The sequence below is a fragment of the Equus przewalskii genome, chromosome 32 (genome assembly GCF_037783145.1).
Source record: "Equus przewalskii isolate Varuska chromosome 32, EquPr2, whole genome shotgun sequence".
In the NCBI taxonomy this organism is placed as follows: Eukaryota; Metazoa; Chordata; class Mammalia; order Perissodactyla; family Equidae; genus Equus; species Equus przewalskii.
This window is the reverse complement of record NC_091862.1, coordinates 9,480,310-9,505,314: the sequence shown is the minus strand read 5'-3', so window position 1 is coordinate 9,505,314 and position 25,005 is coordinate 9,480,310. Positions and strand designations below refer to the sequence as shown.

Genomic DNA, 25,005 nt, shown 5'->3' with positions numbered 1-25,005 from the left:
GAGGAGCGGGGAGGCTGCCCTGGTGACGCCCGAGCTCTTGGCAGGAGGGAGCCTGCAGGTCAGCTTTTGCCCTGTCTTTGGGGCGCCAGGTGCCCTGCGGGTCCACAGCACGCAGTTCGAGGGGAAGAGCCATGCCATAACGATTTCAGCTTTGAAAATGCCTTTGAAATTGTCCAGTCCCACCCCCTTTCTCGCAGACAGAAAACTGAGAACCTGAGAAATGAGCTGTGTTTTTAAGAGTCCCAGAACCCCGTCTCTTCGGTCCTCTCCCAAGGGGCCAGAGACCAGGAACCTGACTTAGGCTGTTCCTTCTTTTCCTCGTAAAGACCTTTTTCAGTGAGGGTGGTTCCTGGTAGGTGTTTATTTAATAGAGGCACTTAACATTACCGTGCAAGTGACAGTTAGGCTTAACCTGTCCCAGAGGCGTTTGTGCCTCAAAAGGCTAGTTTCTTAACCTACACTGAAACCTGGGTTGGTGAATGGACTGAGGAAGCTGGGGGAGAGTGCCGCTATTCGGGTGCTCTTTGCCTGATGATGGTGAAGATGAGATGGTGACAACAGCAACCGCAGCCAGCCTCTTCTCTTCCTTCCTCGGAAGTCACCAAGGAGTAACAGTTACGTTAATCACAGCACAAGACATCTCCATTATCTGACTTGATTTTTACAACTGTCCTTTAAGATTGGGGGTGGGGGGGTGGGGGGAATTAATAGGCTCATGGTCTCCAGTCCCAACAGGACCTTAGCCAACCCTTGTTTCTTTAAGCCACTGTCTGTCTCAAACGGCCATGATTACCTTCAGCCTTCTCCATCCTTGCAGAAATGAAAAGTGATGCACCAAGGCTGAGATCAGAAAAACAATGTCAGGATTCCCACATCCCTTTCCTTCTTCCCATAGAGTACTGGTGTTAGTCAGTTCTCCGGAGAAACAGACCAACAGGATGTGTGTATATATATATATGGAACTGAACCAATAGGATAGTAGGGAGGGATTGTAGGGAATTGGCTCACAATCCTCTTTATTGTAGGGAATTGGCTCACACAATTATGGAGGCTGAGAAGTCCCAGAGTCTGCATTCGGCAGCTGGAGACCCGGGAGAGCCCGTGGTATAGTTCCAGGCCGAGTCCCAAGGCCTGAGAAGCAGCAGAGCTTGGGGTCTGAGTTCCAGTCTGAGTCCAGGTGTGAAGGCAGGAGAAAAGCCATGTTACAGCCCGAAGACGGGCAGGCAAATAGAGCAAATTCTCCCTTACTCAACCTTTTGACTGTCTTCAGGCCTTCAGCAAATTGGATGAGGCCCACCCGTGCCAGGGAGGGCAGTTTGCTTTCCTCCTCTGTCCGTTCAGTGTTCATCTTGTCCAGAAGCGCCCTTACACACGCTGGGAATAATATTGAATAATAGTGTTCAAATGTCTGGGCACCGTGTGGCCAGAGACTCACCACTCCATCCCCAGAAGAGGAGGTGGAGTCTTTGAGGGGTGTTTACTCTCCTCTTTGGTGTCCTATAATTTAAATACTATGATATAAAATTAACAATACTTAGGAACTGTGATATAAAGTCAATACATCTTATGTTACTTGATAAGGGAATAAGAGAAGGAAGAAAACAAAGATATTTGCTTAGAATGTATATTTATATGTATGTATGTACACACTCATGCAAACATATTCGTGACAAAATAAGGAAGAAATGCTCATGACAATTACAGTCCTCGTGTCTATAACTGGTCACATGGTCGTAGCTGGTACTTATAACTGCCTTCTTCCACTACCCATCCCATATTCCCTTCGCCTTTAGCAAGCACTTCAGCTGGTCGTGGTTCTTTACTGGGTGGGGTCACCCTAACCTTCATTCTTGAAGGATCTGAGCCATTCATAGTCCTGCCTGGATTGGGATGTAGTTTTGCATTGGCCGTAATCTCAGGACATGGAAATACTAAGAGAGACCCTAAAGGATCTCCTATAATCCAGACATGCTCTCCCTTGCTTCCACTGTGGGGTCGCACTCCAGTTTCCCCTGTAGTCAGGATCACTCACCCCAGCCAGCACAGTCACTCCCTGCTTTGCCGGTTGATTCAGAGGCATGAGGAGCCCAAGGTGGCCGGGCGACAGCCTTGACTTCCGGTTCAGTGGAATCATTGTTGTATCTCCTGGTGGAAGCATTCCTCCCTTTGGAACTAAGACTTCTAGGCCAGCAGAGTGTCAGGGCACGGGGGCAGGAAGCAATGTTTTGCTACTGGATCACTAGGGGTAGTAGTGTGGTGCCACTCCCATTTCCACCCTTGATTCCTGGATCCACGAATCCGGGCCGTGGGAGAAACAGCACCATACGTAGGACACTGATTCAAAGCACATACAGCTTCGTAGAAAACCCTGCCGCAGGCCTGCAAGGTGTTGCCACCTTCAAGAGGCCATTTCACATTCTGTCAACCAGCTGCTTCAGGATGATGGGGAACATGGTAAGAGCAGTGAATTCTGGGAACATGGGCCCATTGCAGCACTTCTTTTGCTATGAACTGAGTGCCTCGATCAGAAGCAATGCTGTGTGGACACCAAAAATCAGTATATAATCGCACATCTGGCTATTTCTCTTTCCAAGCCAGTGAACGACCAGGTGCACTGCTTCAAGTCCTGCCCAATTTGAGAGTTTCCTGTTACCATGACCTTCAGGGATGCCCCAGGCAGGGGCTGTAGTGCTGCGGCTGTCCGCTCCCGGGTGGTCAGCTCTTCCTCTGTCAGCTGATCATGGGGACTGCCCGTGAGGCCGTCGGTGCAGGCTGGGAGGAGAAGGTGTAGCAGGAGGGGGGACCGGGGGCATTTGGGCCACTTCTTCACGTGACTCACTTGTGCCTTCGGGCCTGCTGGGCCAGGCCCGCATCCACCACTTCCACTTGGTGATGGAGTGCTGCTGTGCACGCGCAGCTTTACGGCTTGATGGGTCAGGTGATGCCCAGGTTGTGATGGCAGCTCTGGTCACGTGGTAACTTGATGCCCAGGGTTAAGCGCTCTGTCTCTGAGGAGGCCCAGTAGGAGGCCAGAGCCGTTTCTCAAAAGGAGAGTAGTTATCTGTGGGGGGCAGGGCTTTGCTCCAGGATGCCAAGGGCCTGTGTTGCGATTCACCTGTGGGGCCCGGCAGAGGCTCCCAACAGCGTCCCTTTCTGCCCTGACACTTCGGGCACCAGTGGATCTGCTGGGTCCACGGCCCGCGTGACAGAGGAGCTCGCACGGCAGCCTGGTTCTGTCGTGGAGCCTCCTCTCGTCCTGGGCCCCACTCAGAACCAGCGGCTTTTTCGGTCTCTAGGTAAATGGGCCAGAGTATCACACCCAGATGAGGAATATGTTGCCTCCAGAATGCAAAGGGGCCCATTAGGCGTCATGCCTCTGTTTTGGTTGTAGGAAGGGTCAGATGCAACAACTCATCCTTCACCTTGGAGGGGATAGCACTACAGGGCCCACACCACTGGACCCCTAGAAATTTCACTGAGTTAGGAGGCCCCTAAATTTTAGTGAGATCTATTTCCTGCCCTCTCATGTGCAAATGTCTTACCAGTAAGTCTAGAGTAGTGGTGACTTCTGGCTCACTGGGTCCAGTCAGCATAATGTCGTCAGTGTTGTGGACTCGTGTGATCGCTTGTGGAAGGCAAAGGTGATCAAGAGCCCTGCGAGCTAAATCATGACACAGAACTGGAGAGGCGCTAGGCTCCTGAGGCGGGACAGTGAAGGCGTATTGCTGGCCTTGCCGGCTGAAAGCACACTGCTTCTGGTGGGCCTTATTGAGAAGGGTGGAGAAGAAGACATTTGCCAGATCGGCAGCTGCCCATCAGGTACTAGAGGCTGTGTGAATTTGCTCACGCGGTGAAACCTCATCTGGTCCAGCAGCTGCAGTTGGAGTCAACACTTACTTGGTTAAACTTATCATAATCCACTGTCATTCTCCAAGATGCGTCTGTCTTCTGCACAGGCCAAATAGGCGAGTTAAATGGGGATGTGGTGGGAATCTTTCATGTCCTTAATGTGACACTAATGTTGGCAGTCCCTCCAGGAATGCAGCATTGCTTTTGGTTTGCGATTTTCCTAGGTAGAAGCAGTTCTAGTGGCTTCTGCTTGACCTTTCCCACCATAACAGCCCTCACTCCACAAGTCAGGGAACCAATGTGGGGATTCTGTCAGCGACCGAGTATGCCTATTCCAGATATGTGTTCTGGAGCTGGGGAATTAATCATACGATGGATTCAGGGACCCACTAGGTTCACTGTGAGAAGGGCCCAAGCTAAAACTCCGTTGATCTCCTGACCTCCATAAGCCCCTATCTGACTGGTGGACCACAGTGATGCTTTGGGTCTCCTGAAATTAGTGTCACTTAGAGCCAGTGTCCAGTAGTCCCCGAAATGTCTGATTGTTTCCTTTCCTCACTGTATAGTTACGCTCATAAAAGGCCATAGGTCTCTTTGGGGAAGGCTGGGGGAATGATTAACAGTATAAATTTTTGGCAGTGTACCAGGGTGCTTTCTTACAGGGACCCCATGTCCCCTTCATTCGATGGGTTTTGGGTCTGTAAACTGGCTCACACCTAGAAACGGATCAAGAGGCTATGACTGTGTTTTTATGATTCAGGTTGGACTTTTGTTCACGTGACCTAGCACTCTTCTCTGTATACACATCAAGTGAGGATTGGTAGGCTTCCTGTGTATTTCACTTCTAGGAGCACCGTGATCGACTAGCCAGTGCCCTAGGTCTCATGTCACACTGTTCTGTTCCTCCTTTGACTTTGCTGTTCCTTTCGGTAACCACACCCACCTTGCCTTGGCGGTTGAGTGGGACCACTGGGCCTGCCATCCTGGGTTCCACTCACTCCCATTGCATTTTGGTTTCCCAATTCATTGACCACAGTTCCCACGGTAAGGTCTGGCCTACAAAGAGGGGCAACTGTAGAGCTCTTTAAAGATGCTGGGGCTCCCCTCACAAATTTATTTCTCAGAGTAGTAGTGAAGGTATGTCTTATGGGCTCTCCCAAAGGTCTTAAGTGACAAATCACCCCAACATCCCAATCTCCCTGGGCCTCTGCATCCCTTGCTCTACATTAAACCGAGGCAGGTGCAGCATTTCTGATGCACTCACGAGGGGCCACCTTTTGGTCCATGTTTTAGTCAACCCACCAGTCAAGCTGTTGGAATCCTTCCTAACTCCGCGAGCTACAACACTCAGTGCAGAATCTCTGCTTAGTGAGCCCATATCCATGGATTCGGCCTGATCCAACTTTATGTTCCTTCGACCATTATCCCACAGCCTTCGTCTCCATTCCCACACGTGCTCCCCAGATTTCTTTCTGTGTAAATCAGAAACCTCAAGTGGTTCTTCAGGAGTGTAGTGTGCCTCCTCATGGGTCACACTTGGTACCTCCCCTCTAGGGGCCTGTGGGAACTTGAGTCTGGCTATAGTTCTGGAAGCAAAGAGCGGTGATGAAGGTGGGTCCTGAGCAGAATCAGCACTGTCTTGGATGGCAGCTGCCTCAGGGGGGGCCATTGCTGTTTGCTTAGGCAGCGCAGGGTTAATCCCTCAGACAGAGGTGGAGAGGCCTCCTCCAGAAGGAAGAGACAAGGGAAACTCATCAGAGTTTAGGGGCTCAGTGTCCCCAGCTTCGTCAGGATCTTCCCGCACATCCCCACCCCAACTTAAAGGACCCCGTTCTTTCCCACTCAGTGCCCTCACTCCACAGGGAGGCACTGTGCAGGCTGCAGGGTCAGCGTGCCTCATGATCCAGCCAGTTGCAGCTTGAGGTTCTGGTTTGATTTTCGGCAGCCCCGGCCCTGGGGCTGTCAGAGGTAAAGGTCTCCTTCAGGGCAAACATAGAAGCTTTCCCGCCATTTCTGGGCGCCTGAGCTGGGAATTCAAATTCCTGAGCTCATCCTTTTCTTTCACCGCTTTGTCAGTGACTTTAGGAGTAACCAGCCACCCTCATTATATTCGTTAGTTTTCCAAAAGTGTTCTAAAGTATCATAAACAGAGTCACTTAGCGCCTTGCTTCTGATAAATGGTTGGTAAGGAGTATCCAGTGGAGATGTTTTGCATATTTTCATGGCCTGTCAGTACTCTCCTTACTACAGGACATAAGAGTCATTAGCTTCTTTAAATCTAATCAGATTAGAGAGACAATTCCAGAAACCCCAGAACCAATTCAGAAAACTCATCCTTAACATTCTGTTCCTCTAGAACCACTCTTGGTGCCAGAATCTGTGTTAGTCAGGGGTCTCCAGAGGAACTGAACCAACAGGAGATACCTAGCTATATCTCTGTTTATCTCTCTCTATTTAGAGAGAGAGAGGTTTATTTATTATGAGGAACTGGCTCATGCGATGACAGAGGCTGAGAAGTCCCGTGCTCTGCATTTGGCAGCCCGGAGACACAAGAGCTGATGGTGTTAGGTCCAGTTAAGTCTGAAAACAGGCAAAGACTGATGTCCCAGTTTGAAGACAGAGAGGGAGCCCAGGCACCGGGCACAAATCCTCCCTCACTCAGCCTCGTTTGATCTGGTCAGGTCTCCGATGATTTGGATGAGACTGACCCACTGTTTACTTCGTCTGCTGATTGAGATGGTGATCTCGTCCCCCCTCACAGACACGCCCAGAATACCGGTCAACCAGGTATCTAGGCATCTGGGCCCAGGCAAGCTGACACATGAGATCACCCTCATGGATCCTTGGCTCCCGCTCACTGTAAGAATATTAGGATCTCAGAGTTAAGAGTTCCTTAGGGACCACTGGGTTCATCATCCTCATTTTGCAAATGAGAAAATTGAGATCCAGAAAGCCAAGTCAGCCGAGACTGGAGTGTAGATTTTTCTGGCTCCCAGTTCTTAATTCTTTCTGAGAAACCAGACTGCCTTGCTCCCTGGGATAAGAGAGCACTGAGATTGTGACTCTGTTTATAATAAGCCTCCCTGTGGGCACGAATCTCCTTCCGACTTGGAGACATCCCCCTCTCAGCATTCACGAACGCAGCCCGAGCCGTGTTACCACCTTGGCTGGCGAGCATCCTCGTGTGTCTCCTCCTTAAACAGAGGATCGTTGGTGGCAGGCTGCGCCAGGTCCCTGAGACAGCCCAGACGACTGACGTCACGAGCTGGGAGCGATAGGTTTTAGGACAAGTCCTGCTCCACGGTAGATTAAAATCAGAGTCACAGTATTTCCTTTGACTACTTCTTGTAAGAATTATGCTGTGAGAATCTATGAAGACTGTATATCTGTTATTTCAGGAAAAGCCTTGAGTGTATGTTAGTATGTATTATGCTTCTTTCTCTCCCCTACTTAATAAATATTTTTGGAAGATTGGGTTAATTGGATGAATAGATGTGTCTTAATTTTGTAGCAGAAATCTTTATACTTTCCAGAATATATAGACAATGTCTGCATCATCAATGTTTTCTTTGATCCGTGCCCTGCAGAGGGAGCCCTTGCCGAGAGCAGAGGAGAGGTTTCTGCACACACAGACCCCATGGAAATTGTGTGCATTGTGTGGCAGTCATAGTGGGCTCCCCTCCGTTGGGAAGTCAGTTGAATGGATATTGTGTGTCTGTGTACGTTTGTATGTTTTACTGAAATACATAAAACTTCTAAAGACAGACAAGGAAAATAAGACCACCTCCATTAAATGTATGAGTCTTTCTTGGCATTTGAAAAAAAAGTGAATGAATTCATTATCAATATAGATAAAACCTGCTTTTTTCCTTCTCTGTTACACTTTAGGGCCCAAAGTGATCCAGACCTCTGCAGCTAATTTTTCACTAAGTAACAGCAAAACGGTAAGACTGGGTCTAAGTGGCGGCTGGTGGGGATCATAAACTTTCCGGTCACTAAGAAATGGTCCCGCTCAGAGGGTCTTGAGGTGGACTTCAGGCAACGTGCATTTCTAACTCCACTGTCAGCCCTGGGCCTTGGGTTCTTGTTGCTAAAATGGGCTTCTCTGCTGTAATAAATACCTCGGTTCTGAGAAGGGATGGTGGGTTTAGCTCTTAGGAAGCGGCAATTCGTTTCCACACGGTGGTTATTTCGTCCTGATTCCTCACGTCTGCAAGTCTTATTAGATTCTAAGTTCTAACAGCAGTCGCTTAGGTATCTAACCCTTCTTGTTCTATTTGCCCAAGTGGACACGTGGTCTCCATGTCAGGTTTCTAACAGAAACAGTTCTTTCTAATCATTGTTTGGTATTACTTGCACGAACACGGTTTAAATGAAAAACGCTCTTTTCTTTTCTTTTTTTTTAATGTGCCTTGATTCTTCACCATCTTTAGAGAAAAAAAGATGCTTCCAATCAGAGCATTTTGGTATTCTTTAGTAAATACTAACTTGTGAGAGCCCAAACAATGAAACCCTTTTATTTTCCTGTGCATCAGACATAATGTCTTTATCTATAAACTGGACACAATTGTCCTACATTCTCATGAATGCACAACATGTGCAGTTTAAATCTGATTCTTTGGCCCCAAATATCTTGTCCTCGTCTCCATTCTCTTAGCTCTCTGCGAGTTTCTTCCCCTACCCCCTGTTTTCAAAAAGGCAAAGGGAGAAAAATCTCCTAAAACTTGCACCTTTTAATTCTTCTTTTCACTCTTTCCGGTTTGGAGGGGCCTCTGTTTAGCTTATTTGCCCATTTTCTTTGCATTTATTTATTTTCTTCAACTCTCGCACTGAGGCTCTGATTTGAAGAGGTGCGACCATCAGCTTTCCTGACCGTACTTCGGTTTTTAAAAATTTCTGTCTCTCAGGATGTAAGTCTTTTTTTGACACTGAAAATAGCAGCCGTCCCACAGAACTGACTTGCTTCCAAGAGATCATCCTCACTTCTGAAAGACTGTAGCTTGTCCCGACATCCTTCATTCCTGGGTGGCTTTGAGGCAAGTCTTGGGTCGCAGGAGTTCCATTGAGGCTGCAGAGTATTAAAGCACAGAACCACCCATTTACATTCAGAGACTATGCAGTCAAATAACGCTTTTCTTCGGAACTGTGGGTGAGCTCCTTAAACAACCTTCTCTGCTGTTGTCCCACTGCTGTTCCACACCCATGTTCTCTTTGTCAACAGACCCTGCAGAAGTATCATTGGCAACATGGTCCCCTCTAAATTTTTCTCGCCAGGGGTGTTAAGACTTTCCTAAAGCTGAAAATAGCAGATGCCAAACAGCGAAGTGTCTGGCGTATTGGTACTGAAGGATGGTTCTTGAGACACATTATCTTGTAAATATGAAAATATTTCCTTTCTTGGCCTTTATTATCTTATTAAATGTGTCATCTGTGCTTTTTTTTTTTAAAGATTTTATTTTTCCTTTTCCTCCCCAAAGCCCCCCGGTACATGGTTGTATATTTTTTAGTTATGGGTCCTTCTAGTTGTGGCATGTGGGACATCGCCTCAGCGTGGCCTGATGAGTGGTGCCATGTCCCCGCCCAGGATCCAAGCTAGTGAAACCCTGGGCCGCCAAAGCGGAGCGCATGAACTTGACCACTTGGCCACGGGGCCGGCCCCTCATCATATGTGCTTTTAATTTTTTCTCCAAGAGGATTTTTTTCTTGGTATTTAAGTATCTGTATTATCTGAAGGTCCAGGTGGTAGAAGCCGTCTGCTTAGAGGTTTTCATGAGAGACAGAAGTGAAAGTCCTTTCTTTTTCTGGAAGGCAGAATTTCACTTATGTCGTCAAAGGGAAAACTACATGTTGTTTCTATCGTAGCAATAATGTTCAAACCAAGTTTGCTAAATGTAAATTTGGTATGTTAAGGTGAGGTATTTGGTAGACTTGATGAAAATTACTCAACTTTTCTTTCTTTTGCCTCAGCTAAAGCCAATTCAGATACTTTCAAATCCACTGTCTACATATAATCAGCAGCTCTGGCTGACGTGCGTTGTTGAGTTGGAGCAATCAAAAGGTATGAAGCCTGACATCGTGGAATGATTTTTCTTTGTACCATGCACCGTATTTTAAAGGTTGAAAGAGGTTTAAAAATCTTTGAACAGTGCTCAAGGGTGATATACGAGAGTGTTCATTGTTCTTCATAATGGAACAAATGGAAGCCCCTTAAATGTCCTCCAGTGTCCTGCAGAGTAAGATACGATGCAGCCCTCAGGGAGTACTGGTCTGCCCTCAGGGAGTACCGGTCAGCCCTCAGGGAGTACCTGTCAGTGCTCAGGGAGTACCGGTCAGGCCTCAGGGAGTACCGGTCAGCCCTCAGGGAGTACCGGTCAGGCCTCAGGGAGCACCGGTCAGTGCTCAGGGAGTACCGGTCAGGCCTCAGGGAGTACCGGTCAGCGCTCAGGGAGTACCGGTCAGACCTCAGGGAGTACCGGTCAGCCCTCAGGGAGCACCGGTCAGCGCTCAGGGAGCACCGATCAGGCCTCAGGGAGCACCGGTCAGCCCTCAGGGAGTACCGCTCAGCCCTCAGGGAGCACCGGTCAGCCCTCAGGGAGTACCGGTCAGCGCTCAGGGAGTACCGGTCAGCACTCAGGGAGCACCGGTCAGCCCTCAGGGAGCACCGATCAGCCCTCAGGGAGCACCGGTCAGCCCTCAGGGAGTACCGGTCAGCGCTCAGGGAGTACCGGTCAGCACTCAGGGAGCACCGGTCAGCACTCAGGGAGTACCAGTCAGAACTCAGGGAGTACCAGTCAGTGCTCAGGGTGCATCGGTCAGCCCTCAGGGAGTACCGGTCAGGCCTCAGGGAGCACCGGTCAGTGGTCAGGGAGTACCGGTCAGGCCTCAGGGAGTACCGGTCAGCGCTCAGGGAGTACCGGTCAGACCTCAGGGAGTACCGGTCAGCCCTCAGGGAGCACCGGTCAGCGCTCAGGGAGCACCGATCAGGCCTCAGGGAGCACCGGTCAGCCCTCAGGGAGTACCGATCAGCCCTCAGGGAGCACCGGTCAGCCCTCAGGGAGTACCGGTCAGCGCTCAGGGAGTACCGGTCAGCACTCAGGGAGCACTGGTCAGCGCTCAGGGAGTACCAGTCAGAACTCAGGGAGTACCAGTCAGTGCTCAGGGTGCATCGGTCAGCCCTCAGGGAGTACCGGTCAGGCCTCAGGGAGCACTGGTCAGCACTCAGCGTACCAGTCAGCACTCGGAGTACTGGTCAATGCTCAGCAAATACTGGTCAGCCCTCAGGGAGTACCGGTCAGGCCTCAGGGAGACCAGTCAGCCCTCAGGGAGTACCGGTCAGCACTCAGGGAGACCAGTCTGCCCTCAGGGAGTACCGGTCAGCACTCAGGGAGTACCAGTCAGGCCTCAGGGAGTACCAGTCAGCGCTCGGAGTACTGGTCCACCCTCGGCAAATACTGGTCAGCACTCAGCGAGTACTGGTCAGTGCTCAGTGAGTACTGCTCAGCGCTCAGCGAGTACTGGTCAGTGCCAGGCATCCTGGTCAGCTCAGTGGCTGCACAGTGTCTGCGCTGCAGCTGCAGCCTTTTCATTGGGGTTCTGGGAGAACATTAAGACCTGATGCCCTAAGGCAATGGTTCTGCTCCCCAAGGGCAGTTGACAATGTCTAGAAACATTGTAGCATTTTGATTGTCACAACTGGGGAGGGGGGGTGCTACCAGCATCTAGTGGGTGGAGGCCAGCGATACTGCTAAACACCCTACAAAGTGCAGGACAGACCCCTCAATGAGAATTATCTGGCCTCAAAACACCAGTGGTGCGAGGCTGAGATACCAAAAGCATACCCAGTTTACAGTGAGTCAGCTCTGTCCTCCAAAGATGGCACAGTGTGCACTGTCCCAGGGACAGTGGAGAAGGCAGGCTCTCACAGTGGGTTCTGTGTTCTGTGATTCCGATGAGGCACTTTGATCAAGAAAGAATTTGAAAAGATAACCCTATGACCACAGTAGGTTAAATGAAAAAAATGCATATTACATAAATATTAACCCCTTTCTATAACATTTTTAAAAGCATAAATAAATTTGATATCACTGTGTATTTGTATGTCTAGAAAATGGTTTGGAAGGGCAGACACAAACACGTTAATTATGGCTCTTTCTAGGTGGTGGGATTATAAGTGTTTAATGCCATCTTTGTATTTTTTGTTCTTTAATTTTTTTAACAATGAGCATATAATCAGGAAAAAATACATATAATCAGAAAAAATAAGAAGTCTATTTGGTATAAAGTTAAATTAAAAATTTATGTAGGGAATTTAAAAATACAGTTTCGTTAACCATGAAGTATTTATCCTTTTGTGAAATGAAACTGATGGATCTGAAACATGGGTTTTTACACAGGCCACCCGAGGAATGGGAAGTAGAACCTCGTAGAAAGGCACGGCTTTGCTGGCAAATGTGAGGTTCTTAAATATGCTGAGGCTGGTGTGGTTGAAGACCCTCCCGGGCCGGCACAAAGCCAAGCAGGCACCTTTGTGGGTGTGGCATGCCTGACGTGGTCCGTGACGCTGAGTTTCTTTCTTTTATAGAAACATCTATTCAGACGCCCTTTCCCATGACTGTCAAAGTGGATGGTGTATCACCCGGCGGGACCACGAGGTTCATCCATAACAAAGTTCACAACCGGACGAGGACCCTCACGTGTGCAGGGGTGAGTGCGTTTGCGTGGTCCACGATTATTCAGCATGCTGCGCTGTTACAGGTTTGCTTTCTCGAGTAAACAAATTGAGTTGTACCAATGATGGCATGGAAAACTCACTTAACTTTACACACTGATGGCCTTGTAGATGCTTATAAACTTACACGTGTACATGCACACACACACGTACATGCTCACACGTGCACACATAATACACACACACACACCATGATACCTGTTCTCCTGTTCGTGTAACTTACTGCCTGGCATGTCCACAGATGACTGGTGATGGGCCCCTGTCACAGGAAGCTCTGCCACTGTTCCACGGTCATTCTCGATCGCTGGGGCTTGCTGCTGTTTGCATGCGTGTGACGAACACTCTGATCCGTTGGCGGGGGCTGAGACCCAGGCCCCTTGGGAAGACTGGCCTCCTCTTTTGAGTGTCTGCCTCAGGGTGCAGGTGTGGCTGTGGGACAGGAAACCGGGGGGCCCAAAGTGGGAAAGGAGGCCTCCCTGTTGACTGTGTCGGCACTGTGTTCTGTCAGAATCCAAAGACTCAGACCCAGCCCCCTGCTCCAGCGAGGAGGTGGTGTCAGGACTCCATGGTGGCGTGGGGACCGTGGGGAGCATCAGAAAAGAGCATGCATTTGGTTATGGGATTAGAAAGTGGTTTCCTGCTAGACCTCACGCCGGGTCCTTTCCATACCACATCTCATTCAGTCCTCTCAGCCGGCCCAGGGAGCAGGAGCTGTTGTTAGAGCCTGTATAAACTGGAAGAAACTGAGGCTGAGAGAGGTCAGAACACCTGCCCGAGGTGACACTGGTAGTGAGCGAAGGGGCCAGGATTTCAGCCCGTGCTCTTTTATTCCTACATTTGTGGCCTTAATACCCACGCACACCACCTCATTAATAATAGTTAAATACTAGGCCTCTTTATCCTGGTGAGAAAGAGTTCAGATAAGGAAGGATGCCTGTTGAGTGGCAGGCCACTGGCTGTGGTCCCTCTCTGTTGATGGCTTCTAGAAGATTCTGAAAAGGGTCAGAACCATAGCCTGAAGGGGCCTGGGTTGTCGGAGAGGTGTGCTCACAGTGCCGTCTGCTCCCCTAGCTCAGCAGCGGCTCTGGCCTGCTGGGTCCGGCAGGTGGACCTGGCTGGGTAGTGCCTTAGGGAAGCACCAGGAGTAACCGGACTCTCGTTCTGCCTCCTCCCTTTATCACCTCTGTGAGCAGGGCTGGCCGGTTTCTGAAATGCCTTTTCCTCGTCCTTCAGGTGGGGGTTATGCCTCCCCTGCCTGTCTGCGGAAAGTGGCGAGGATCAAGTTGAGTACCGTACGTGAGAGCGTGCAGTGTTTGTGTGCACCACACCTGTGTACAGTAGGTCTCCATTACTGCTGCTGGATAAACCAGAGGGACGACAGGTGCAGGGGTCTGGAAGGACCACTGCCCAAGCAGCAGCCTCTCCTCCATCCCCAGGCAGACTGGGCCTGGAGTCCAGCCTCAGCAGTAGTTCAGCCCCTGGCATTGCTGTTTCTCGGACTGAGAGGTGATGCACAGGTCGTCAGTGACTTTATTCGAGGGGTGGTGTGACTGATCTTTCTGGTTTGCCTGGGACCAGGGGGTTTCCAGGACACGGGACTCTCCGTTTTAGAATGGGGAAAGACTCAGGCTGACTGGGACGGGTTGGTTGCCCCCCTGGAGCCTGTGCTGTGAGTAGAGCCAGACTGTCCAGAGGCTGCTCGTCTGCACTGGTGCTTCTTGGAAGCACCCGCCATGCTGCGCACCTTGGCAGTGGCCCTTCGCGCATCGCTGCGTTTTCTCTCCTCTTCTGCTGGTGGCCCTACGTCAGTTGACACTGTGTCACTTTCAGGGATTTCTCTCTTCTGTTCTCTCTCTGCTCAAGTCTTTCCCTAACCCCTCAAGGGACATCGCCCTGATGTAAATTTTTGTCTTACAGAGATACTGACCACCCTTTGATATTACCTTTTTTTTTGATGTAAAGAAAGCACATTGTCGCCATTAGGCAGCAAGGTTGCCTGCACCTTACAGGTGAGGAGGCTGTGGTCCCCTCTCTCAGTGATGTTCAGAGGGGCATCGTGACCAGTGTCAGAACTGTGGCTTGAACTTGGGATCCCCAAATCCTCAGGTGGTTTCACTGTGGGTTTTTTTAAACTTGAAGATATGTACAGCCTGAGATACAGCTCTTTTGTTAATTAAAACATCCCTTAAAAATCCAGATTCTTAACCTGGAAGAAGTGCTTCTCTTTGCAGCACAAACCTATTTACTCATGTAAACCTGTTCCCTCCTGATCGTGCCAAGGCCTTAGCTGCCCCCCTCAACGTGTCACCCTATGACCCGACTATCGGAGACAAAAGAAGCATTTGGTTTGGTTGAGACCGAGGGCCCCACTCTTGCGTGCCCTGGGGGCAGGAGGCCACTACACATGAGGGAAGCTGATAGAGTGGAAGAGAAACCGCAGCTCAGCTGTGATAAAAATAGCAACTGGCTTGTGCTGCAGATGTGGGCGAGCCGGGCCTGTGGTCGTGGACAGCTCCCGTCCCCTCTGAGCCCATCGCTGTGGGCTTCAGTGCAGGCCCGGCAGTGCCAGGTGGCCAGAGGGTTTGAGAGATTTTGACTCCTACCTTCCTGTTGCCGCGCACACTTCCCACTTCCCTGCCTTCTTTCCTGTCCCGTAGGTGAGCAACGCCCTCCCCGCCCAGCGCCCTATCTTTTTAAGGCTTCTTGTGTAATACCCAGATTTGTTTTCCTCCCTGGCCTCAGGCATTCCTGCCTTGGGAAGCCTTTCATCAGTGGCAGGACTGACTCTGCCCTGCTCAGAGCCACACTTCTCCCAAGTACAGGGGGAGGGCGAGTGGTCTCTCTAGGGAATGACAGGCTAATAGGAGAGAAAGAAAATATGTAATTCACTCTGAATGTCATTACAGCAGTGGCAGGAGTGGGCCACTTAGCTTACATTCCCCCCATGCCCTCCCGTATTCGTGGAAATGTCAGGTGTGCATCGCATCGTTAACTTTTTATGCGGGTGATGTATTATTTGGAATCATCCAAAGCAGAAAGATTCTAATGATTGTAAATCGCATATTATTTGTTTCTAAAAATATCCATTTTTTCTAAGAACTGTTCTTTCTAAGAACTGTTTTTGGCCGACATCTGAATTTTTCTGGGCTTCTGGCGAGTTCCCTGGGGATGATCAATTCTGATCGTCTGTTGTTGAAATGTGTTCTTTCGTGGGTCACTTGGTGGGCGGGTGAGTCTTGCTTGCTTTAAAGACACGAATCTTCCTTGTGTGTTTGCAGAAATGTGCAGAAATTATCGTGGCTCACCTTGGCTACTTGAATTACACTCAGTATACAGTGACTGTGGGATTTGAACACCTGAACCTGCCCATCAAGGAGATGAACTTTATAGTAAGTATACCACCTGACCTCACATGTTTTCATGGCTCATTTGTTTAGCTCCCGTTCTTTTGTGGAAGGACCGAAATAAATCACAGCTTTGAAGTCTTGTCATTTTGGACAGTGGGAGATGTGTACAGTTTTTAAAAGCTGTAGGAAAAGCAGTTTCTTAAGTATGTGGGACCAAGAGAAGCTTAAAAAAACAGCAGGAAGTTGGTAGTTTAGTGGTGTGCTGAGATTGAGAACAGAGAGGGGAGAGTAGCCTTCAGGGGGAAGGTGATTAAGAAGTTACCAGGTGCACCCCTTCTCCAGTCCCTGCACGTGGTCTTTAGGCCCTGCCAGAACCTCTGGTGAGGGGTGGGCACCACTCTTCTGTGGCGAGCCCCCAGATGCACAGCTCTAATTCTTAGATTTTCCTGACTCGTGTCCAGCTGGAATCAGCCTCCTTGTTCCTTCCACTCATCGGGAGTCAGAATACTCAGCACAGTGACTAGGAATGTGGGTTTCAGACTGGACAGACAGAGGAGCTGGGTTCAGATCCTGGCGCCATCGTTTATAGTTTCACATTGTTGCTTCCGTTTCCTTATCATGAAATATCTCATAAAGCTATTAAATGAAGGTGCTAATGGGTCCCTTTTTCACAATAACACTTCATTGAGATATAATTCACATCCCATAAAAGAAACCTGCTAGTAGTCATTTCCCATTTCTCCCTCCCCCGCCCCAGGCCACCACTAATCTGCCTTCTCTTGCTATGGATTTGCCTATTATGGACATTTCCTATGAATGGCATCATACAGTATGTCATCTTTTGTGAATGACTTCTTTCACTGAGCATAGTGTTTTCTACATTCTTCTAGTCTGTTGTGGGTTTTGGTTCTTCCTTCCTTTTTTGCTGAATCATATTTCATTGGACGGGTGTACTACATTGTGTGTATCCATCCGTCAGCTGATGAGCATTCAGGTTGTTTCATTTTTCAGCTGTCGCGAATAATGCTGCTGAGAACATTTGTGCACAGGTTTTTATTTGCACCAGCGGGTACCCTTCACTAAGACATTATGGGGTGTAGACACTCTCTTGTGTGCCTCACATGCCCCGTCCCGTCCACTCACCTCTGTGGTGGCGCCTGCCGCCTCCCTTCTCCTGGGAGGCTCTGGTCGGCTGGAGCTGGGATCGTGCACAGTGCCTGCTCATTGTCCGGCGCTCAACAACTGGCAGCTGTTGTTACATACATACTGTTTTTGCTTCATGTTCTGTCTCTAGACTCCCCAAAGTGAGTTTTATTCTTTATCCACCTGATCACGCTACAGATGCTTGTAGATGGCTGTCTCCTCCCCTCCGAGGCTTTCCCTTTCCTTCACTCCCCTGGGGCTTTGCCTTCTGTACCCCTTGGCTCCAGGTTTCCTTCCCGCGGCTGCCCCAGTCAGCCTGGCCGAGGGGCGGGTGCTCCCCATGTGGAAGGTGCAGGTGGCCCTCCAGGCGTTGCTGGGGCCCAGACAGCTGCCTCCTCTGGAGCCTCATCACCCGTCGGCTTATGTTCCGCCAGCTGGTAAAGACCCCTTGGATTATTCTCCGAAACTGCCATGAAGTCTGGGCTTCTTCATTCTCTGCTTCTGGGGTTGGTTTCTAACAGTTCTCACACGTTGCTCAGACATCACACTTCACTCTTGGGTTTCCCCTCGGTGGTTTTGGCTTCTTGCTCCAGCCTCTCTGGATCTTTTGAGCTTGAATCTGGATTCTGTTCTTTGTTGTGTGAGCGACTTCCTAGTGCTCTGTCCTCAGTAAATCTGATCAGCGTTCTGCCTGAGTCCTCAAGTTCGTGATACATAGTTTGAAGCCAGACGAGGTCTGAGACACGTGCCCTAGGTGAGGCGCACTTTGATCTCGTCCTGCACTTACCAAATCTGCGCTTTAGACTTTGCTATTTTGGCATCAATAAGAAAGAAAAGAGTGCCACGTTTCTCAAACAAGGGACCTGCCCTTTCCGTTGTCTTTATCGGGAACACCGTCCCCTAGAACCCATTTGTCAAAGTTCTCAGCAGGTTTCCCTGTGGACTTTAACCTCACCCCGGCTCTGTTACAATAGTTTGGGTCACTGTTTTATTGGTTTTGATCATGGTTCTCTCCTTCCATCTTTGACATCTGTTTACATTTCCTCTTAAACTTATTCCTAAATAATTTGGTGGGTATTTCAGATAAACTTGGTACATGTCACTCCGCCATTGTTAATGGAAGGCAGCTGCTGTGATGTGCTCTTACCGGAGGGCTCACCAAGGCAGTCACCATCAGAACAGCTCACCTCGAGTTATGCCAGTGGCTAGTTTCCCTTTGGGTGGCACTCTTCAACATCTGGAAAGCTAACACGTAAGACCCTTGGGATTTGCAAGGGATGTCACATAAGATTTTTCTACGTTTTTGGTACATTCTTATATTTATCCAGCAGAGTGCCTGGCAACAGTTAGGACTGTAATAAATATTTATTGGTTGAACTGAAGAATAACACCATAACTCTTCACAAGTTAAGAAATTCAGATGGCCAACAGACTTAAGAAATGATGTTCATCCTTGCTGTAAACCAAATAATTGGAGAATACAAGAAGGAGTTTTTTTTTTTTAAACCTACCACTCTGGCAAATAGGAAAAAACACCAACAAGAAAAATACCGTGTAGGGTTGGTGAAATGCAAGTTCTCTCCTCCAGGTTGATGGGGGTTCAAACTGATTGTTGTTGGCAGTTTGGGGGCAGTTTGGCAATGTATCAAAACCTCTATGTACATGTTCTTTTTGACCTAATAATTCTACTTCTAGGAATTTATTCTAAAGAAATAATTGGAAATGTACACAAAGGTTTATGTTCAAACATGTTCCTTATAGCAGGAAGTTGGGAGTGATCTATGTGTCAGCAGTAGAGTTCTAGTTAAATGAATAAATTAGTTCCTCTGTAGCTGTTAAAATAATAAACTGGTCACAAAATGGGATAGATAGCACAAACCACATACTGATTAAAAAAATGCATGAGTTAAAAGTGTTCACAAAAATTTTATATTATGGAAAACTGTCTGGAAGGCTATCTCTGGGTGGTGGGCTTAATGTTTAATTTCTTCTTTTTTTCCTCTATTTTTGATAATGAGCTTTTATTACCTTTATAATCAGACGAGAAAATTATTTTTAAAAAAACAGCTCCAGCTCCTAAGACAACTGATATTTGAGAGAGCAAGTCCAAGTCACACTCTAGCTGTTCACTCTGAGCAGCTCAGTTTTCGAAGAGCTATCTCAGAAAAATTACAATCTAATTTTATGTCTGCAGCTTGTATAAAGATGCAGTAAGAAATTAGAGAGCCTTATGCAAAGTGTTTCCATAGCTTTTATAAAATTGCTGTTGAAGACAGTATCAGTTACGTTGTGACCTCTGACCCTCCAAACAGAATTTCTTTTGACTATTTGTTATCATGCCTTTTGTTAAAGAATGAAAGCTATAAACTCATTATGTTTCTCTTTTGGTATTAGCTGCTAGAAATTTCAGAAATAAGTTGTAGGTTGAATTGTAGTAATTACTAACATCCTGGTATAGTTTTTTGGCATAATTATTTACCCTCTTTCTTTGTAATTTTACCTTTTAAAAAACTTTAAAAAATTGTTTCTATCTTATCTGGCTTTTTGTTGTAAGCTACCTTCATTCCCTTTTGTAAACAAAGTGTAATGAATGAAATATGTCGTAACAGTATTTTAGTGTTACTGTAACACTCCCACCAGAATGGCTAAAATGGGAGACAGAAAAATGCCAAAGTCGGCAGGGATGTGGCACAACCAGAGCTCTGGCACCCGGCTGGTGAAAGTGTAAATTGGTGCAACACATATATTGATTGAAAGACCTGCATTTAAATGTTCGTGTCATGCAGCACAATTCTTAATAGCTGCAAATTGTAAACTCCCCATCGGCAGTAGAATGGATACACCGATTGTCGTTTGTTCCTATAGTGGAATGTTATGCAGCAATGAGAATGAACGATTACAGCTACATGCAACATTAGGGGTGACTTTCCCAAGCATAATGTTGAATGAAATAAGCGAAATACAAAATAGTACGTAGTGTAGGATTCCATTTATGTGAATTATAAAAACAGGCAAAACGAATCTGTGCTGTTCAGTCAGGATTCGTGTTGGTCTTGGGTAGGTTAGCGACTCAAGGGCACATCAAGGGAGGGGCTTCTGGGGTCAGAATACAGTTTACAGTATTGTGTTCAGTTTGTGACGATTCATTGAGCTGTATACCTGGGATATGTACACAATTTTTTGTAGGTATATTATCTTTCAGTAAAAACTTAACAGAATATGTAGTGTACTTTAAAAATCAGAGCTCATCGGGATGCTGGCTGTGTAACCACGTACATTTCTTTAGACAGTTCTTGCTGCTTTGACAGAATTTGACTGAGAGTTTCCATTCCTTTTGGTTAGCATTTCCTTGGAAATCTTTGGCGTTTGGAGTTTGAGTGCTGGGTTCTCTCGCCGTGTGTGCTGGTGCTCTGGGCTCTTCTGCAAGAGCTCGGGGCCACACGGTCACCTTCCCCTGGGCTCCACCGTTTCTCCCACTAGCCAGCTCCTCCTTGTCCATGAACATCAAGTTCAGGGTGAAAATTACCCCACTTGGTCCCCAACCTCCTGAGAAAGAATTGTCATGAGGACAGGCCCAGCGTGTTCCGATGGTCTGTTTTTAGCAGACCGTGTCTGTGCTTAGCAGACGTCTGCATAGCTGATGCTCCTTTTTCTGTCTCGGCCTGTGTGCAGGCTTTACGTTCTGTCTGGTGTTGTTGCTGATGCTACAACCCCTTAATTGGAGAAGTTCGGTTTCTCTCCTCTGGTCCTCAATCCCATATTCTATGAACATTTGGTTCATTGATTTATACTTACATGTATATCTTTTTGAAGTCACGTGCAAACTTTCCATCTCTTCCTCTTTTCTCAACTCTTATTCCTTGGATTGCATCTTGCCCACATCCCATTGCCATGGTCCAGTCAAGACTACCCCAGGGCTTGTAGGTACTTAGGAGATATTGCTCATCTCCTATGTTTTTGAAAAAGTTTGTTTCATTGGCCATGCTCTGCGTTTGCCATGGGGCATAGACTTTAGACACCAGGCAGATTGCTTTCCTTCATTTTTCTGTCATTTTCTCCTGAGCTTTATGAGCACCTTCTGTACACATCACATCAGCTTCCTGTGTCCTCAGGGCCAATCTGGACATTTTTCTCTCTAATTAAATGCTCTTTAAGTAGATTCTTGAGTGACGCTCTCTAGCCAGCTCTTCATGTCTCATTTCCTCTTGTTTCTTCCTAAGCCGTGACCTTTCACTGGGGGCTGAGATTAAAACAACAGCCCATGTCCCAGAGTCCTTCAGTTTTCTCTGCAGTGGACACTTGGGGTTTCCCTGTGAACCGAGAGGACTGGCAGCAGGTGTGCGTTAAGAAGTCCTGACGGGCTTCCTGGATCGCACTTGATAACGTGGGTCTCATAGGACAAATTGCAATAGCGTATGTTAGGCTTTTTATCTCCAAATATTTCTGTGTAAGACCTTTCAATGTTTTTCAAGTCTTGGAAACCCAGGCTGTGAATCTGAGCATGGGGCCCTAATTCCAGGCGTTGCCTGGGGTGGCACTGATCTGAGGACCCTGTACTCTGAAAAACTCCCACTCGTGTGTGTTCTTGTGGCTTCCCTATTCAGAGGACTCTCTGAGAGTGTCATCAAATATTTGTTCTCTGCCCCCAAGTTCGTCAGCTCCTGGAGGCAATTTTACTGATCCTATTTTTTTTTAAGTTCTGTCGTCTCATGTCTGCACAGGATTAGACATATTTGCTTGCATGTAACCAAAGTTGGTGCTCAACAAATGTTGAATGGAGGAACTGGACCAAAAACCTGTAGATTCTAACTGGGGAGAAAAGATCGAGGGTATGAAATGAGCACTTGTTCCAAAGGTCAGTTCACGGTGTGGCAGGGTGAGCCAAGTCTCTGAAAGGACAAAGGCGGCTTTGTGACTCCAAGGAACCTTGACACAGAAGCCTGTAAACAGATTGATAGGTCTTAAGATTTCAAAGTAAATGTCTAGAGCCGGAGTGCTCCCTGGGATTTTACTCTAAGTTTCTTTTACTTTTTAATTTAAAATATGCATTTTGATGCTTAAAAATAAGTGCAAAAACAAAAACCCCTAATTCTGTAGAATTAGGTCCGTACAGTGGCTGCCACCTAATCATGGTGCTGGTGCAGGCACCGGCCAGCTATTTGATAGAATCCCTGTGACCTTTCTCCTCCTGGCCCTGGCATCATTGGATCCACGGTGACTGGAGGGCCACTGTCTGCAGTGGAGGGGCCAGGGCCCTGCTCTCTGAGCTTTGTGCGTCCTTCTTGGGCTTGCTCAGGGGAAGAAGAGAGACTTTTCAAGCCCTTGGCACAAAGGAACGCCAGGTGGAGCTGTGAGGCTGGTCTAGCCTCAGAGGACCACAAAGGTGATTCTTCTGAGCTGCTGCGAACAGCGGCAGCCCCCCAGAGAGACATCCTATGTGGAAATGGTTTCCTCGGATCAGGAAGGACAGGGGAAGGTGTGACAGGAGGAAAGTGAGGCTGGACGGCACGTGGCAGGTTCTGAGTGCCCACTGTGCGTCAGGTCAGCTCCTGCTCGGATCCAGTCCTGAAAGCCAGAACGTAGTATTACCTTTCTTCTCCTTCTCAACTCATCTTTCTGCATCTCTCTCCTTTTAGTTCATACTTTAGAACTGAAATGCATGTTTTAGGTTTACCTATATTTGTTGAATAAAGCATTGTTTTCTAGGGCTAATTTATGAAGTGGGTGAGCTGCTTGTTTGCACAGCTCTGACAGAATCTTAAGGCAGAATCCTCCCTCCTTCAGGGGTGTCCATGGTTCTTTTTTTTCTTGAGTTGCAGTCCCTTAAGGGTAAAAAAATACATACTTCCTCCAGTGTTACTTTAAACATATTTTGTGAGTTTTTTCCTGATGGAAACACTTTTTTCTCTTCTTGATTATGCCTTAGAATCTGGTTTTTCAACTAAGGTATGTATTATACTTTTTTCTCTTTGAGTATTGTGTTCACGTCAATACCCCCCCAATCAGTGCTCATAATCTCTACCCTGATTATTTGTAAATGATGCAATTGTAAAATGTAAGCACTGTAGCAATAATCACAATAGTTGTATTGTGTTTTGGATTTATAAGTGCAGCTGCTCTTTACTGAACTCTTGCCATTTGCCAGACACTGTGCTAAATTTCTTATATGCATCATCTTATTTAAATGTCATGGTAATTCTCCAAAGTAGGTAAGAGTAACCCCATCTCATGGCAGAGAAATCCAAGGTTTAGTAAGATTAAGTAAGATGCCCAACTAGGAGATGGAAGGGCTGGCATTCGAACCTGAGTCTCTGACTTCAAAATTCATATGCCCTTGAGGCAGCCCTGATGGCCTAGTGGTTAGAGTTGGGCACACTCTGCTTCAGTGACCTGGGTTGGGTTCCCAGGTGCAGAACCACACCACCTGTCTGTCAGTAGCCATGCTGTGGCAGCAGCTCACATAGAAGAACTAGAAGGACTTAAAACTAGAATATACAAGCATGTACTGGGGCTTTGGGGAGGAAAAACAAAAATTCATGTGCCCTTAATCACTAGGATCTCTACTTTCCTATTAATTTCGATTATTCATTGTTGGTTTTTGTTTGTTAGCTTTTTTGAAGTATAATTGACATACAGGGATGTGCATGGATTTAAAATATAAAATTTGATCCATTTTGACATGTGTATATACCTGGGAAACCATCCCCACAATCAAGGTAACAAGCATGCCCATCACCCCTAAAAGTTTCCTCATGCCCCTCCTCCTGGTACCTTCTCATCCCCAGGCCCCCACTGATCTGCTTTCATTACAGACTCCTTTGTATTTTTTAGAATTTTGTATAAATGCCATCATACAATATGTTTGAGTTCTTTCACTCAGCATAATTCTTTTGAGATTGATTGATGGTGTTGGGAGCATCAATAATTCATTCCTTTTTGTTGCTGAGTAATATTCTACTGTGTGGATATAGCAGAAATTGTTTATCCCTTCACCTGTTGATGGACGTTTGGATTGTCTCCAGTTTAGGGCTGTCATAGAGAAAGGTGCTGTGAACATCTGTGTACACGTCTTTGTATAGACACGTGCTTATATTTTTCTCAGGTAAATACCTAGGAATGGGGTGGCTGGCTCATATGCTGGGGATGTGTTTAGCTGTTTCAGAAACTGACGGACTGTTTTCCAAGCTGGTGATATTGTTTTGCATTCCCATCAGCAGTGTCTGAGAGTTCCAGTTGCTCCACATTCTTGTCACCACTTGGTTAGTCAGTGTTTTTAATTTTGGCCACTCTGATAGAGGTGTGCTGGTATTGCATTGTGGTTTTAATTTGCAAAACTTTGGAAATGTCTTCTGGCTGGCATTTTCTGACAAGAAATCTGCTCTCATCCTCATCTTTGTCTTCGGTAATTACGCTCCTCCCCTCCTACCCCCATTACCGTCACTTTTAAGATTTTTCTCTTTTACTTATTTAAACAATTCAAGTATGGTGTGCCTTGTTCTCTTCTTTATATTTCTTGTGCTTAGCATTCATTTGAGCTTCTTGGATTTGCAAGTTTGTAGTTTTCATCAAATTTGGAAACATTTTGGCCATTATTTCTTCAAATATTCTTTCTCTCCTCCTGCCCCGTTCCCTCACAGAAATTCAAGGACTCCAAACACACGTCTGTTCGGCCACTGGACGTTGTGTCATAGCTTCCTGATGCTCGCTTGATTTTTCCCTCCGTTTCATTTTAGATCATTTCTATTGCTGTCTTCACGTTCCCTGATGTCTGCAACGTCTGCTCTGCTGTTGGTCATTTCCCAGCTCTCCACTTCATATATTCACTCTTTCCTCTGGCTTCTCCTTATCTGCTAGTTCCATCATCTGTGATGTCTGGGTCAGTTTCAGTTGATTAGTTTTTCCCTCATTATGATTCATATTTTCTTGCTTTTTTACGTG

General features: G+C 47.3%; 1 protein-coding gene across 3 annotated transcripts in view; it reads left to right on the top strand.

Annotated features, from left to right (window-relative positions):
* The window catches only part of TMEM181 (transmembrane protein 181), a 73,208-nt gene that overhangs the window by 30,771 nt on the left and 17,432 nt on the right, over positions 1-25,005 (top strand). For all 3 annotated transcript variants that reach the window (XM_070602858.1, XM_070602857.1, XM_070602856.1), the window contains 4 exons: positions 7,738-7,793; positions 9,817-9,907; positions 12,431-12,552; positions 15,856-15,966. In XM_070602858.1, coding sequence (XP_070458959.1) covers positions 7,738-7,793; positions 9,817-9,907; positions 12,431-12,552; positions 15,856-15,966 — 380 coding nt within the window. The remainder of the gene's footprint in view (positions 1-7,737; positions 7,794-9,816; positions 9,908-12,430; positions 12,553-15,855; positions 15,967-25,005) is intronic.